Source organism: Mus caroli, chromosome 5 (assembly GCF_900094665.2).
Source record: "Mus caroli chromosome 5, CAROLI_EIJ_v1.1, whole genome shotgun sequence".
In the NCBI taxonomy this organism is placed as follows: domain Eukaryota; kingdom Metazoa; phylum Chordata; class Mammalia; order Rodentia; family Muridae; genus Mus; species Mus caroli.
This window is the reverse complement of record NC_034574.1, coordinates 127488162-127504732: the sequence shown is the minus strand read 5'-3', so window position 1 is coordinate 127504732 and position 16571 is coordinate 127488162. Positions and strand designations below refer to the sequence as shown.

Genomic DNA, 16571 nt, shown 5'->3' with positions numbered 1-16571 from the left:
ACTAATGCTTTAGTGTGGTAGCTCATCCATAAGGAAGAAAATGATAAGACATCTCGTCTCATCACTCCCTCGAAGTCTCAGGGAACACTGTAAAAGAGGAAGAGGAAAGAAGGTAAGAGCTGGAGGAAGGTGTGAAGTGTCGTGGAGCTACTTCCTCTGAATTGAAACAGTCCCTCCAAGAGCAAGAAGAAAAACTCACTCATAAAACTTAGGCACCTTAGAAAGCTTATGAATATACATGACTCATGAGGCCTGTCCTTACGATTATGGAAGCTGGACACAACTTCCGGGAGAGCGGACACTCTTTGGTGGAGCTCTGTGAAAGTGCCAGGAGTCGCTGGAAGCCAGATTCTGGGTATCCCCCTTGTCGGGGTGGTCTTTCTGGGGCGGTCTCTGCAACCCGGGCATGAAGGCAGTTTGGTTGAACATTGACTATTGTACTGGCTACTTTTGTGTCAACTTGACACAGCTGGAGTTATCCCAGAGAAAGGAGCTTCAGTTGAGGAAATGCCTCCATGAGATCCAACTGTAAGGCATTTTCTCAATTAGTGATCAAGGGGGAAAGGCCCCTTGTGGGTGGGACCATCTCTGGGCTGGTAGTCTTGGGTTCTATAAGAGAGCAGGCTGAGCAAGCCAGTAAGGAACATCCCTCCATGGCCTCTGTGTCAGCTCCTGCTTCCTGACCTGCTTGAGTTCCAGTCCTGACATCCTTTGGTGATGAACAGCAGCATGGAAGTGTAAGCCAAATAAACCCTTTCCTCCCCAACTTGCTTCTTGGTCATGATGTTTGTGAAGGAATAGAAACCCTGACTAGGACAAATATGTAGCCAGTGTTCCTTCAAACTTCAGGAGTGTGGCCCTGAGTAGTTTATTTTAGGTATATTTAAGTACAGCACAATGGTGGAAAACTTTCCTATTGATAATTAACTGAATCGTGTGTGTACAATAGAGCACAAAATAAGCTAAATAAAGACCGGAGGTGACTACATCAAAACTCCGTAAAGTACATGTGACCCCTTCCATAAATATATGTTCTATTGACTGATCGAGAAAAATAAGCTTATGATAGGGCCTGGGGGAGGATCTTGGGAAAATTCTGCTAATCAAGGTTGAAGTCCACCATTGACCTGATGGCCTTCTGAGGCTTAGGTGTCGTTTGAGGACTCCCATGGTTAGCAGAGTTTCTTCTCTGACCTTGTCCAGGAATTCTAAGTCCCCACACTTGCCTCTACCCGAGGAATGTCAAGTGGCCTCAATTAGTTTATAGGATCAATTTCCTTTCTCTTGACAAACCCTGTTCAGCCAGCCCCTGGGATTCCTGAAACGCTTCCCCATGCTGAGGTATACCAGGTACCCTCAGCCTCTAGCTGGTGACCTGTGCCCATCCTGAATGTCCCTGCCTTCAGTTCCCCCATAACTTTATAAGCCTTCAATCACCCTAAGTGAAGTTGCTCTGCCTCCTGACAAGCTGTCCTGGTGTGGTCCTTCACCTTACATACACACAGGGCTTCTGAACCCTCAGCTCACCATCTCTGCTCCCACCACCCTCGTGGACTGTGTCAGCCGATGCTCCCCAAGTGTGGGGAGACTCACAAGGATGCAGTGTGGTCTCCACCACACAGCAAGTACAAAGGTCGCCAGGCTATTACCTAGCCTTAGGGGTGAGTAACAGATTATTCATCCATTCCTTTGAAGGAACAACCTGGTGGATTTAACATTCCTGGCTCCCCAGCACTTGCCTGGGAGCACAAGGAGCCTCCTACAGGCTGTCAGTGGTGCAGCTGCCAGAGTCACCCTGCTCCTGTAAGTGACCCCTTATCCATGCTCCCACAATGCATTGCTTCACTGACTGGATCTGGGAGAGCTCATTTCTATGGGCTGTCACCAGTGCCCTGTCTTGGTTGAAGAGATACTTGCTCACATCTCCTGAGGAAATTTTACATTACACCTAAGTAGCATGTTAGCATGAATTCCCCTGTCCTTGCCAAGCCTGTTTCTACCCCACTCCTCCACCTTTCCCATTTAGGGTACTGACATCTCCTCTCTTCCAGAAGCTGTGGCTTGCAACCCCAAGGCCATCTCTGACTCAGTCCTCTCATTCTCCAAAGCTAGGTCACCAGAAAGTTGTGCATCACAGGATTGAGACCACAACCAGGGTGCACACAGTTTCCAACACCTATCAGGCCCTGACCCATCAGCATCATCTTGCCTAAGTTGCTGAAATAACTCCTTGCTTCTACCCAGGCTCTTCTTCAACTTGCGTTCCACCCACAGGCCAAAAGAAGCCTTTCTAAATAGAAGCCAAGGGTGCTGGTGCATGTCTGTGAGCCCAGAACTCAGAAGGATAAAACAGGAGGATCATGGGGGCACTGGAAAGATGTTTCAGTTGTTAAAAGCACTGACTGACCCAATCACAAAAGAAGTCACTTGATATGCACTCACTGGTAAGTGGATATTAGCCCAGAAACTTAGAATATCCAAGATACAATTTGCAAAACACAAGAAAATCAAGAAGGAAGACCAAAGTGTGGATACTTCATTCCTCCTTAGAATAGGGAACAAAACACCCATGAAAGGAGTTACAGAGACAAAGTTTGGAGCTAAGACGAAAGGATGGACCATCCAGAGACTATCCCACCTGGGGATCCATCCCATAATCAGCCACTAAACCCAGACACTATTGCATATGCCAGCAAGATTTTGCTGAAAGGACCCTGATATAGCTGTCTCGTGTGAGGTTATGCCAGTGCCTTCCAAATACAGAAGTGGATGCTCACAGTCATCTATAGGATGGAACACAGGGCCTCCAATGGAGGAGCTAGAGAAAGTACCCAAGGAGCTGAAGGGGTCTGCAACCCCATAGGTGGAACAACAATATGAACTAACCAGTACCCCGGAGCTCCTGACTCTAGCTGCATATGTAGCAGAAGATGGCCTAGTTGGCCATCATTGGGAAGAGAGGCCCCTTGGTCTTGCAAACTTTATATGCCCCAGTACAGGGGAAACACCAGGGCCAAGAAGTGAGAGAGGGCGGGTAGGGGAGCAGAGCAGGGGGAGGGTATAAGGAACTTTCGAGATAGCATTTGAAATGTAAATAAAGAAAATATCTAATTAAAAACAAACAAACAAACAAACACTGACTGTTCTTCCAAAGGTCCCAGGTTCAATTCCCGGTATCAACATGGCAGCTTTCAACTGTCTATAACTCCAGTTCCAGGAGATCCTACACCCTCACACAGATTTACATGCAAGCAAGACATCAATGCATATGAAGTAAAAAGTATATGTGTGTGTGTGTGTGTGTGTGTGTGTGTGTGTGTGTGTATGAGTATCATAACTTCAAGGCTAACTTGAGCTACATTGTTAAGGTCCTGTCTCAAGATACAAAGAGCTATATCTATCACTTGGTGATAGGAGGATGCTTTAGACTCCCCAGTGAGGTGTTCAGCAGGCTAGAATCCCTCTGTGAGGGGTAAAGATGTGGCTCTGTGGTAGAGCATTTGCTTTGTCATGGTTTGAATGTGAACTGTCACACACAGGCTCAAGTGTTTGAATACCTGGTCCCAGCTGGTAGCATTGCTTTGGGTGTCTATGGAACCTTTGAGAACCCGGGCCTAGCTGTAGGCATATGCCACTAGAGGGTGGCCTCAGGGGCTGTACCCTAGGCCTGCTTCCAGTCTCATATTTGCTTTGTGTCCATTGCCATCATGTGGCCGGCCTCCTTACATTCCAGCCACCATGAATTAAGCTGCACCCGCCGCCATGCCTTCCCCATCATGATGAACCGTATCCCCACAAACCATGAGCCAAAGGAAATCCTCCCCTACCCAATACACTTAGCATCCCCAAGGCCCCGCATTGGGCGCTATCACGGTCAGCAGAGGAAAATGAAGAACATTGTTGTAAGGAAGCAGAAAAACTGTAGGCCAACAAATGGGGGGGAAAGCAGATAACATAAGTGTATTTCTACAAACACCCAACCTACTAAGAATCACAGACAATCTGAACAGATCAAAGATGAGTAAGGATTTAAATCAGCCTTAAACATTCCAACAAAGAAAGGACCAGAAGCAGATGGCTTTGGTGGAGAATTCTGCCAAACTTTTAAAACCTTAACACCCATACTCCTGAGCCTCTTCCAAAAAGAAAAGAAAAAAAAAGAAAAAAAGAAAAGAAGAAAAGAAAATGTCTCTAAACCCATTTGAAAAAGCTAGTGTTGCCCTAATAACCAAATCAGACAGGGACATGAGAAAAGATTTATAGTGGCCGGACACAGATGGCCCATACCTGTAATTGCCATGCTCAGAAGGTGGAGGAAGGACAGTCAGGTCAAGATTATTCTTGGTTATGTAACAAGTTTGAGGCCAGCCTGGGCTACATGAGACTCTGCCTGTCTCAATAAAATCATTTTTATGGTCAGAGGTGAGAGGGCTCAGTGAGTGATCTGTGATGCCCAGGAGGAACATGGGGGACTAGAGAGAGAGCTCAGTAACTACGAGCACTGACTGCTCTTCCAGTAGGCCTCAGGTTCAATTCCTAGCACCCATATGGCAGCTTAAAACTGTCTGTAACTCCAGTTCCAGGGGTTCCTGCACCCTCACACCAATTTACATGCAGAAAAAACATCAATGAGCACAAAGTTAAAAAAAAAAAAAAAAAGGAGAATTATAACTTCAAAGCCAACTTGAGCTACTCTGGTCCTTGTGCTCACCCGGCAAACACTTTACTGATAATCTCTACATCAGCCCCTGTCTAAGGTTGCAGTATATAGCCTCTTAGACCCTCATGCCTTGTGCCACTTCACTATAGGGTTGCAGCCTGCCTATGTCTAGCAATCTAAATCCACACCTATACAGGATGCTCTGACTTTCCAGCACTGGATCAAATAGCCTAATACGTTTGGTCACTTGATTCAGTCAAAACCCTCTTCAGCTGTCCGTCCGTCCCCAACCCCCCCCCCCCACTATGGCTACCTCCAGGATGACTCTGAGCATCCTGTGACAGCTTAGGAGAGGCTGCCCCTCTGCCAGCTCCTGAATCTTAACACCCTGCATAGTTTGGGAGGGTCAGAGTTAGATGGCTGCCAGGCCTTTCTCCCTTCCAAACCTGTGCTCATTGTGGGCCTCAGGAGGGTGCTCAGGCAGGAGTGAGGCAGAAACACAGCTCTGCACTCACCAGTGGCAAACAGAGACATTCTCTTCAGAGATCTCCAGTCAGATTAAAGCAGGATCTGTGGTTTTAGTGCATAAGAAATTTCAGTTCAAGGCACTATGATGCACCGTTAGAGTTTTTTGTTTGTTTGTTTTGGGTTTTTGGTTTTTTTGTTTGTTTGTTTGAGACAGGGTTTCTCTGTGTAGCCCTGGCTGTCCTGGAACTCACTCTGTAGACCAGGCTGGACTCCAACTCAGAAATCTGCCTGCCTCTGCCTCCCGAGTGCTGGGATTAAAGGTGTGCGCCACCATGCCCGGCTCACCGTTAGAGTTTTAACAAAACCAAAATAGAGGGCCAACAAGTTGACAAAGTGGGTAAAGAAGCTTGCCTCCAAGAGTGACACCCTGAGTTCAATCCCCAAGACCTGTAGTAGGAGTTGTCCTCTGACCTTCAGATGCATATGCTGGCACACACACACACACACACACACACACACCAGAAGAAAGGAAAAGAAATATGGCTTAGTGAAAAATGGCTCAGGATGCAAAGGTGTCCACTTAGTGCCAAGTCTGAAAACCTGAGTTCAATCCCCAAGACCCACGTAGAGGAAGGCCAGAGCCTACTACCGCAAGTTGTTCTCTGATCTCTATCACTGTGACACACACACACACACGTGCATGCACATGTGCATGCACCCTAAATAAAAATACAACAAATAGCTTTTTAAATTGTAAATTTATTAATTTTTACGTATATGAGTGATCTGTCTTCAGACACACCTGAAGTGGGAATTACAGATGGTTGTGATTCACCATGTGGTTGCTCGGGACCTCTGGAAGAGCAGCCAGTACTCTTAACCGCTGAGCCATCTCTCCAGACCCTTAACAAATAACTTAAGATTTGAAATTTAAAATAAAATTAAGGAAAAAAACAAACCTTAGATGAGCAGGGAAAGAAGAAAGCACACTAAAGTACGTGGTTATGTGCTCCTCAAGGAAGAATTACAGTTAATTAAAAGACAGTTTTAGTCCACTTTAACCACAGGGGTTATAGAGGCTAGTTTTATTGCGCTTGACACAGGCTAGAGTCATCTGAGAGGTGGGAACCCCAATTGAGAAAATGCCCCCATAAAGTTGGCCTGTAAGCATTTTCTTAATTAGTGATTGATTCAGGAGGGCCCAGCCCATTGTGCGTGGTCCCGTCCCTGGACTGGTAATCCTGGGTTCTATAAGAAAGCAGACTCAGTATGCCAGTAAGCAGTGTTCCTCCATGGCCTCTGCATCAGTTCCTGTCTCCAAGTTCCTGCCCTGTTTGAGTTCCTGTCCTGACTTCCTGCAATAATGAACAGTGAGCTGAATAAACCCTTTTGGTTTGGGCCACGGTGATGCATATCAGCACTAAGACAGGGGTTGAGAGAGAGAGAGAGAGGATCAGGTGAAGTAAAACATACAAGGGCTTTCTTGAGGGGTGGTGGCAATAGGTATGTGTAGTAATTGGATGGCTCTCGTGACATATCAAAAAGCTATTTTAAAAAATGTCATTTTCTCTCTTACATTTGTATTTCCTAAGACATAGTTTCATATAGGCCAGGTTGACCTCAAATTTGCTATGTAGCTGATGTTACCCTCCAACCATTGATCCTGTAACTCTGAAATGTTGGGGTTATGGGAATACCCCATTAACCACACTGCTTCTTGTTTGTTGTTTTGTTTTGAGATAGGTCTCTGTATAGCCCTGAGCTGTCCTGGAACTCCCTATGTAAACTAGGCTAGCCTCCAACTCACCTGCCTCTGCCTCTCAAGTACTGGGATCAAAAAGGCATGTGCCACCAAGCCCTGCCAGGCGTCTCTCTTTAATAAGTGAAATTATAGGCTGGTTCCGGAGGTGCCTTGGATGCAATTTTAATCTGACAAAGTAAAATCAGGTGGTATTAGGGCTGTACAAGGAGTTTAGAACGTGTTCTTTTATTGTAAAGGGGAATTCTGGAGAGATGTCTCTACTATAAAATTGCTCATTTACAATCGGGAGAGAAAGCCCTTAAGCAAATGGTCTTAATTGTGTTGGAATTCTTGAGTCTCAGCTGATGAAAGGCTTCGATTAGAATCTGCGATAAGGGGGCTCTTTTGTCCTTGAGCCCGTATTTTCCCTGTTTTGTGTTTTAATTTTTGGTTTGAACTTCTGATCCTTCCATCTCCACATCCAGAGTGCTGGGAAAAGTGTTAGAAGTGATGTGCACCCTATGCTGTTTTCATGTGGTGCTGAAGATGGAAGCCAGGGCTTCGAGCATGCTAGGCAAGCACTCTTACCGACTAAGCTATATAATACATTTCTATCTTTTTTTTAAATCCTGTCTCCCACCCAACTGACTCCCCACCTCTCTCCCACCCCCAAACCCCCACCCGGACCCCGACCACCAGCGTCCTCAGAGTCTGCATGGCCCCACCCGTCCTTGGTAAATTAACTTCCAGTGCCTTGGACCAGAGAAGCTTCGGGAAGATTGTATAGAGAGAGAGGTGCCTACTCAAGAGATGCTCGGTGGGCGGCTCCATTCAAGCTCACAATCCAGCCACGGGGCACCCAAGTGGAGCTGATGATGAATGAAAGGTAGAGAGGGGGCGGAGTCAGGGGCGGGTCTTGCTCTGGGCGTGGTCTGGCAGGCTCTGCGGTCCCAGCTGTGCCGCGGCGGGTGAAACTGACTTCGTAGACCCGCACGGCTTCCGCCGAAGAGGAGGAGCCACGCAGAGGCAGCTTCGGCCTTCAGCGCCACGGAAGGCCCACCCTTCCGCTGTTCACAGGCTCCGCCGAATTCCCCCGAGGGCGTGGCTGTTATTAAGGGGGCGTGCCCTCTCTCGAGGAGGCGCAGTCCCAAGCAGGGACAATTCTGCCAATGCCGCAGCTGGCAGTCCCCTAAACTGGCCTGGAGAGGGCGTGGCTGCAGCTGAGAAGACGTGGTCACCGCTCCGGGGCGGGATTGTTGCTTGATGGGCGTGGTTATCGCCGTGGAGGGCGGAGCCGCCCAATGACAGTTCCAACAGGCAGAGCCCGCAGGCCTCTTCTCACCCTGCAGAAGGCGGATCTGTCTCCGAGGGGCGAGGCTGCGGCTGCGGAGGCGGAGCCGCGCAGGGGCAGTTCCAGCCGGCCGCGTCGCGCGCGCGCTCCGCCCCTGCCGCAGCTCGCAGGCCCGCCCCGGCCCGCCCCTCCGCGCTTCTCGGGCAGCGGCAACGCGGAGCCGGTGTCCCTCAAGCCTGGTGTGGGAGTGCAGCGGGGCAGCATCGCCGAACCCGGAGCGGAGCGCTCGGCTCCGGCCCCGCGCTCCCCGCCTCCCGCCTTCTCGGGCCGGCGGCGGGCGAGCTCGCGGGCCCGGCCCCAGCTCTCCGGTGCCCCGCCGGTTGCCGGCGGTCCCCGCCCCCCGCCGAGTGCATGAGGTTGACGCTACTTTGTTGCACCTGGAGGGAAGAACGTATGGGAGAGGAAGGTGGGCCAGGCTGGGGGTCGCGGGAGGGGAGTCGGGAGTATGTGAGGGGCGCCGGTTGAGGCGAAGCCGCGCCCCTGCTTCCTAGGGATGCGCCTGCCCTTCCGAAGCCTGCAGGCCGTTCCCTGTCACCCTCCCACCCTCCCTCCCTTCCTCGGCCCCGGGATGAACCGTTCTCTCTCGAGGATGGAGGAATCCTCTCTTCTCATATCCTAGCCCCTCTTACCCTTCTCCCAGGTTACTGTTCATCCAGCACCTACCTTAGTCTTTAGTTCTCTGTCCTCTGGTCCTCAATCTCTACCGGCGGCCTGGGATGGAGATGGGGGCGGGGGGGGGCACCCTTTGATCCAGACTGACCCGGGAGAACTAAACTGCAGCAACCTTGGATCTGAGACGCAGACAAACATTTACGGGGCTTTCTGACCTTGAACCAGTCACTAACACTCAGGGACTCAGTTTCCCTGTCTGTGCATTTTTGGGGACTAGGTGAATTGGAGAACTAGTGGCGAGGGCGGGGGGAGGGGGGCTCACAAGACAGCTATGCATCCTGGACTCGGTCACCGAATACTGCGGCAGCGGCACACCACCATAACTACAGTAATACTGTGACCTCCCCTGTTCCCTGCACCAAGCCTACTATTTAGTCAGTCTTGGCTAGAGTCCTAGCCTTTTTCAGCCTCTTGTCCCTCTCCGAGAGGTCGCAGATTTAGAGCTGCACTACAGTTGGGGTTCAAAGGCCTCTGGGATTCCTTCAGCCTGAACCAGACACTGGGATCTCCCCTAGGTTTCCTTTTCAAAGCCCCCGCAATAGGTTCATCTGGTCAAAGGCAGGTTCTACCTGCTCCTGCCATTCTGTCTCCCACTCTCACATATCCCTGAAACCCTGTTTGGGGCACAGGCCCACCCTGTACTTAGCAACACACTACTTTGCATGCTTGGTTACTTGCAGAGGGAAAAGCAGTAGTTTTGGAGCCTGGCTGTGTGTCCTAAAGAAAGGTCCCTTCTCTGGGGCTGAGGTTTCAGAGTCTGTAGAATAGAGAGGAGCAGACCAAGGGAATTTTGCAGGGCCTACCAGCTCTAGGGGTGCAAGGTCCTGGGGATGACTAAGCATGTATAGTGGCTGCCTTAAGGAATTGTCAGAGGGCCTGGCTTTGCAGCCCTGGCCCCTCATTACTGTTCAACAAGGGCTATCACGGTTTAGTTTGTGACCTTTCTACTTTAGCCTAGGATAGACCAGCCCAGCTCTGCCAGTCTGTTGCCCCTTTCGACACTGCAGGCAGTCAGGTAGGCAGACAGAAGAAGCTGTCACGAAAATGCCACCCTCCACCTCGTTTCTAAATTCTGTTTTGTTTTTTTCTTTTTTTCTTTTATTATTTTTTATACTTGCTGTGCCGCTGAAGAGAATACCTCTGTTCTCCTCTGTGTGTTCCAGATGGGCTGGGATAGGCTTGGTGACTTTGTCCAAGCAGGACTCTCCAATGCGTATCTTTTATCCTCCAGCTCGGCAGAGTGAATAGTCACCCTGTATAGAAAGGCTCCAGGTGTGAACAAGGCAGGCTAGACCGCCAGCAAACTTCACTCTTAAGAATGACTCCTGACTGGTTTCTACTCCTTGCAGGAAGCGAGTTGCCTGTGTGTGCGAGCTGTGGCCAGAGGATCTATGACGGCCAGTACCTCCAGGCCCTGAATGCTGACTGGCATGCGGACTGCTTCAGGTAAGATGGGCTGGCCAAAGGGTGGGTACCCTCAGCAAAGCCTGCCTGTGACCCGGATGCTTCTCCCAGGGCTCTCCTTGCCTGTGATCTGCAGCGGGTCCATGGCCTCAGTTTCCCTTTCTTAAAATAAGGAGCCTGTTTGTTCTGTGGGATGTATGTGTGCATATGCACACACACACACACACATCTATTGTTGCTGTCGTTGTATTGAGGGGGTGGCAGGTACTGCCTGGAAGTCGGGAGTGTCAGGATTATGGACACAGGATCAAACTCAAGTTGCCTGGCTTCTCTAGCAAGCACCTTTACCACCCACCTGTCTCTCCACACTCCCCTATATATTATTTGAAACAGGGTCTTGTAGTCCAAGCCTGGCCTGGAACTCCTGAGCTCAAGCCCTTTCATCTGCCTCAGCCTCCCCTGAGTGCCACCACGCCTCAGCTTGTCTAGTAGATTTTAACTCCCTTAGGGGCTGAGAAGGTCTCAGTTGGTAGAGGGCTTATCTAGCATTCACGAAACCCTAGGTTCGATCCCCAGCGCCACATAAAGCAGGCATGTGACACATGCCCGTAAGCCCAGCACTCAGGAGATGGAAGCAGGAAGATTAGAAGCCCTCAAGTCACCCTCGGCTGAGTGAAGAGTTCAGAGATAGTGGGGGCTACGTGAGACTCAGACTCAAACAAACACAAATCTTCCTTAGACAACTGATATGTAAGTGATGTATGATGCGCTGTGCCAGTAGTTATGCTGCTATATGTAATAAGAGTCCATATACGTTCAAGTGTAATTGTGTATATGAGTATGTTTGTGTGCTTGTGTGTGGTGCACATACGTGTATGGGGAGGTAGAGGTAGACAGCAGGTGGCTTCCTTAAGTGCCCTCCACTGTAGTTTTGGAGTCAAGGTCTCCCACTGAGTCTGGACTTCACTGACTTTGCTAAGTGTGAGGTCTAGGAAGTCTTCCCATCTCCATGCTGCCACCTCCAACCCCAGCACTGGAGTTACAGATGCACACTGCAGTGTCTGGCTCTTTTAATGGGGAATGGGGAATCTGGACTTTAGTCCTTATGCTTGTGTGGCCGACTCGTCACCCTCCGAGCCGTCGCCCTGGCCCTCAGGTATGATTTTTTTCCCCGTTGGAGGCTGGTAGAGTTCACCACGAGGAAGCCGTGATAGAGAGGGAACAGGCAGAAGAAGGCAGATGTTTGTCTTAGCCTCCCTGAGCTCCCCGGCTTCAGGGGAAGGAAAAGAGACATCACATCTCAAGGGAGTCCTAGCCACTGTCCCTAGGCCATAGCTGCCTGTAAAGATGTGTCAGCCAATGAAAATAGCCCTGACTTCCAGATACACAGAGACCAAGGCTGTGGTCAAAGACGTAGTAAAGAAATCGACACCCAGTAGGACCACAAAGCAACCTCATGCTACATCCCAAATTCAAGGCCGCCCTGAGCTACATGAGGCCCTGTCTCAACAGAAAAAGACTGGGGCATCCTTTTCTGCCACTTAGGAGGAATCTGAACGCTTTACATAGTTAGCAATTAGTTGTATCTCCCAAGGACAAATTGGGGGACAGAGAGGTGCATTCTTCTGCCTGAAGTCACATGACCAGGAAGGGACAAGACTATGCGGTGCCCACTCTGAGGCCAGAAGAGAGGCAGGTAGCACATTTTGGGATTGAAAGCTCAGCAGAAAGTCTCAGAGAGGCTGGTGAAAGGATCTTGTGTTCACCAGGGAGTCAAGGCTGGGGGGACTGTTGGCGATGAAACATGGTAAGTTAATGGATAGCAAAGTTAGGAAACCAAGTTCAGAGGAGGGAGTTGGTTGTGGGCATTGAATGCCAGGATTAGGCCCTTCAGGAGACAATAGAGAGGCAGCAGACAGCTGGGGAGCATGCTGTTTGTTGAAGATTGTCATCTCAGTGGGCAGATGGCACAATTTGGCAGGACGAGACTGTCATAGTAATTTAGGGGTCTGACTCATTAGCCTGACATAGGATTATGACTGAGGAGGGACACTCTCTGATACAGAAAGGGTTACATGGGGCTGGGGAATCAACTCAGCTGGGAACATACTAGCCTGAGGACCTGAGTTTGACCCCCCCAGAACCTACAAGTATAGTGGTGTGTGTCTATAATCCCAGCCCTAGGGATACGCTGGCGTGTGACAAAACCTATCCTGGGGTCTACTCACCACGGATAGGAAATACGTTACAGATCAAATACAAGTACCACCAAAGGCCAACTTTTTGAACCTATGAGTTTTATTGGGGTTGCTTCCAGGAATATTGGTGAGGAGTTGCTTACAGAAGTGATTTAAAGACAACTGCATCACCAGAGCCCAGCATGGGTGACAGCTCACAAAGCTGGGAACCTAGAGCACACTGCACAGCCTGTAGGCAGCCTCATCGGGTTAGAGAGTGTCCTTTCAGTGATTTAATTGGTCTTCTTGCAGGCAGCCTGGCTGGCTTCTACTTCTTAAAGGCAGCTGGTCTGGTGTGAGGGTTCTCTTTGTAGCTTAGCCCTGCTGCCATTCTTAGAGGAACTCTTGGCTTTTATTGCTTCCTTTGGCAGAGAGGGGCCAACTGAATCTGGTCAGTTTCAGGGGCTTCCTGAAGCCGTTTTGTTGTTTGCCTTGCTGGATGGGATTTCTCTCCTCTCCTCTCCCCTCCTCTTCCTTCCCCCTCCTCCCCTCCCCTTCCCTCAACTCTTTACACAACTGGTAGAGACAAGCCAATCCTTGGGGCCCCCTGGCCAACCAGCTTAGCCATCAGCCAAACTCAGGTCTCACTGGTAGACCCTGACTCTGATAACAGTGGCTGGCTGTTAAGGAGACATGCCTGGGCTTGACCTAGAGCCTTCACATACGTACATACAAGCATGAGCACATACCTGCATGTGCTCAGCACATGGGGGATGGGGTGGGAGGGAATGATTCTTAAAAAGCTCAGATTGCACATCCTTAATCCCTAATGCTCCCACATGAGGGCTGCAGCTGAAGGTCAGCGGTCGAGTACTTGCCTAGCATGCACAAAGCTCTGGGTTCAGTCTCAACACAGTATAAAACGGGCGTGATGGTGTGCTTCTAGTTCCGGAACTCTTGAGGTGGGAACAGGAGACTCAGGAGTTCAAAGTCATCTTGAGCTACATAGTGAGTTCAAGACCAACCTGAGTTACACGACACTGTCTCAACATTTTTAAAACGTTCCCAAAATGATGTCACCAGTAGAAAGTTCCAGGCTGGACCTATTATGACAAGTCATAGTCAAAACATGGGTACACTTTTAAGTCCTGTAGGTTGGGCTGGAAATGTCTCAGCAGTTAAGAGTGTGTGTTGCCCTTGCAGAGGACCAGAGTGTGACTCCCTGCACCTCTGTTGGGGTCGCTCACAGCCACCTGTAATTCCAGCTCCAGGGAATCCAGTGCCCTCTTTTGGACTCTACTAGTGTGTGCACGCGCATGCACATACACACACACCACACACCACACACCACACACCACACACCACACACCACACACACACACACACGAGAGGGAGAGGGAGACGGAGAGAGAGCAATAAATCTCTAAAAAAGAACATTACATATAATTTCCTTCAAGGGGCTGGAGAGATGGCTCAGTGGTTACAAGCACTGACTGCTCTTCCAGAGGCCCCAGGTTCAATTCCCAGCACCTGCATGGTGGTTCACAACCATCTGTAACTCCAGTTCCAAAGGACCCTCTTAGGGACAGCCTCTTCTGGCATCTGTGGACACTAAGCACACATTGGTGCACAGATATGTATGCATGCAGAATACCCGTACGTGTAAAATATTTTCAAAACCATAAAAAAAAAAAAATCCTTCTGGATATGTGGGTAAGTCCTATCTGAAACATAAATTAATTGGCTGTTTATTTAGACTTGGGCCCCATTCCCAAGATCCCACATTGTACATAGGCAAATATCCCACAATCCAAAGTCAAGCCAAAATCCCCAAACAGTTGTGACCTCAAACATCTGAAGTTGTATTGTAGTGGTAGATTGGACCACCCACCATCAAGCATGCATTCTCCCCAGCTCCCTTCCTCCCTCTCCCCTTCCCTCCCTCCCTCCTTACTGTCCCCTTTCCATCCTCCCTTTCTTTTGCTCCAGTGTTCGAAGTCAGATCCTAGAGCCTTAGCGCAGGCTAGACAATATACCACCAAGCTCCATCCCCAGCCCTTGGATTTTTGAGACAAGAGTCTTGATATGTGGCCTAGACCTGGCTCAAATTTCATTTTTTTATGCCCAGTGCTAGCTTATGGGTGTGTATACCATACCCAGCTACACAAATTCTTTTCCTCTGTGTGTGTGTGTGTGTGTGTGTGTGTGTGTGTGTGCGCTCGTGCGTGTACCATGGTGTGCATGTGGATACATATTGGGAATTGAACTCAGATTGTCAGGCTTGGTGGCGGTTGTCTTTATCCCCTGATCCATCTTGCCAGTCCTCCTCTTTATTGATTGATTGATTGATTGATTGATTGATTGATTGATTTGAGATAGGGTCTCTCTCTGAACTTAGAGCTTGCCATTTCAGCTAGGTTGTTCAGCCAGTGAACCCCTAAGGTCCTCCTGTGCCCACCCCTCAGGACTGGGGCTTCAGAAAAGCACCATTGTTCCTAGTGTCACATGGGTGTTGGGGATCTGAACTCAGGTCCTTGTGCTTGCAAGGCAAGTGTTTTACCCATTGTGCTATCTCTGCAGTCCTCGGGCATTCTTTAGTATTAATGCAGCCTAGCATAACCGTTCTCCAGCGTATGGCATTTGCCTAATTTCATGTGGGGAATAGAGAGATTCAGCCACAGCAAGCACTTCAGTTTGACTGTATCTCTGTGGAGTTGAATGGGCTCTGATGAACAGCAGGTCTGTACTGGGGAGAGGGACACTGTCCGTTGTCAGAGTTGGGGGCAGGTTAGTTCTACCTGTCACTTGAGTAGCAGTTAGCTTTTCAAGGAGTCCAAAGGGAATCAGGAAATTATCTATCTCTAGGGGGCCTTATGACTGTCAGGGAAGGAAGGCATGAGAGAGCCCCAAGGCAAAGGGCAGACTGCAGGGCCCCTGGCTTTGGCCCACTCCATAGCACCTAGAGAAGGGTGAGACCCGGCTGGGGACTGCAGGGAGAGAGCATGTTCAGCTGTCTCTGAGGTGAGGGACACAGGGCCTCGATGGGGAAGGGCCCACAGTGGAACCTGCTGCTCCTGTATCAGAGTCAGAGCCCAGATCCCTCCTTCCCTGCTTCCTCACCTACAGTCAGAGCCTAGTGTCCCTAGCTCCCATATCCTGGCCAGTAACAGGAAAAGGGTTACAGAGAAAGATCCCAGCCGCCCTGGGCACATGGCAGAGGCACCTGAGGCTCTATTTCCAATGACTTTAACCTCTTGGTGACATTGAGACCTGTGTTCCCTTTGTCCTCATTAAAACTACTTAGGCAGAAGGGATGTGTGTAACAAGACTGAACAGCCACCAGGTAGGGGAGATGACATCATGAGTTGTCACAGGCCCTGCCTTCTGTGCCTTTCTGCGTGCTCTTCCAGATGGAACACCCTGGGGTCCCTGAGTCAGCTCTTCCCAAGCCCCTGCCCTGTACAGGCCCCCTCGGGACAACCTGTGAGTCAGAGCACTGTGTACTGAAGCAGTTTGACTTATGAGGAAACAGGCGCAGAGGTCGTCTACGTGTCCAAGGGCTCCGTGTAGCCTGACTGCAGAGCCTGCACTGTGTAACTGTCCTGCCCCTCCTAGATACAGGCTCTGCCTTCTAGCAGGAAAGCCAGAGAAGAGACCAGAGATAGCATTCCAAGGAAGTGACAGTTAAGTACTGAGTGGAAGGAAGCGAGGGAGGAACGCATCATGCTCAGAGGCACTGAGGCGGGTGTGGTGGATATGTCCCAGGAATCAGCAACGGGCACTGCGGGGCTGACACGTAGGGCTGGCATAGAATCATCCAGCCTTGTGGGCTTTTGTTCCTCACAGTGCTGGCGACCAAATCCAGACAAACTCTGCTAAATCTCCAAGCACTAATGTTTATTGTGTGCGGGGTGGGGGGATCTGAGGTTATCACTCATTAATAGCTCGCTTGCCTTGCCTGCTCATTCCCCGGCACTGATGGGAAACTTTTCTTATTTGTTTACATTTACTCATTTGTTATGTATATATGGAAAGTAGAGGACAACTGGGAGTTTATTATTCTGCCCCCACCCCCACCCCCCCAAGACCTTGATCGGC

The 16571-nt window shown here is 49.8% G+C and overlaps 1 protein-coding gene across 1 annotated transcript in view; it reads left to right on the top strand.

Annotated features, from left to right (window-relative positions):
• The first annotated feature begins 8357 nt into the window (after positions 1-8357).
• The window catches only part of Limk1 (LIM domain kinase 1), a 32198-nt gene continuing 23984 nt past the window's right edge, over positions 8358-16571 (top strand). Inside the window, exons 1-2 of the mRNA XM_021163055.2 lie at positions 8358-8626; positions 10242-10338. Coding sequence (XP_021018714.1) covers positions 8572-8626; positions 10242-10338 — 152 coding nt within the window. The 5' untranslated portion in view covers positions 8358-8571. The remainder of the gene's footprint in view (positions 8627-10241; positions 10339-16571) is intronic.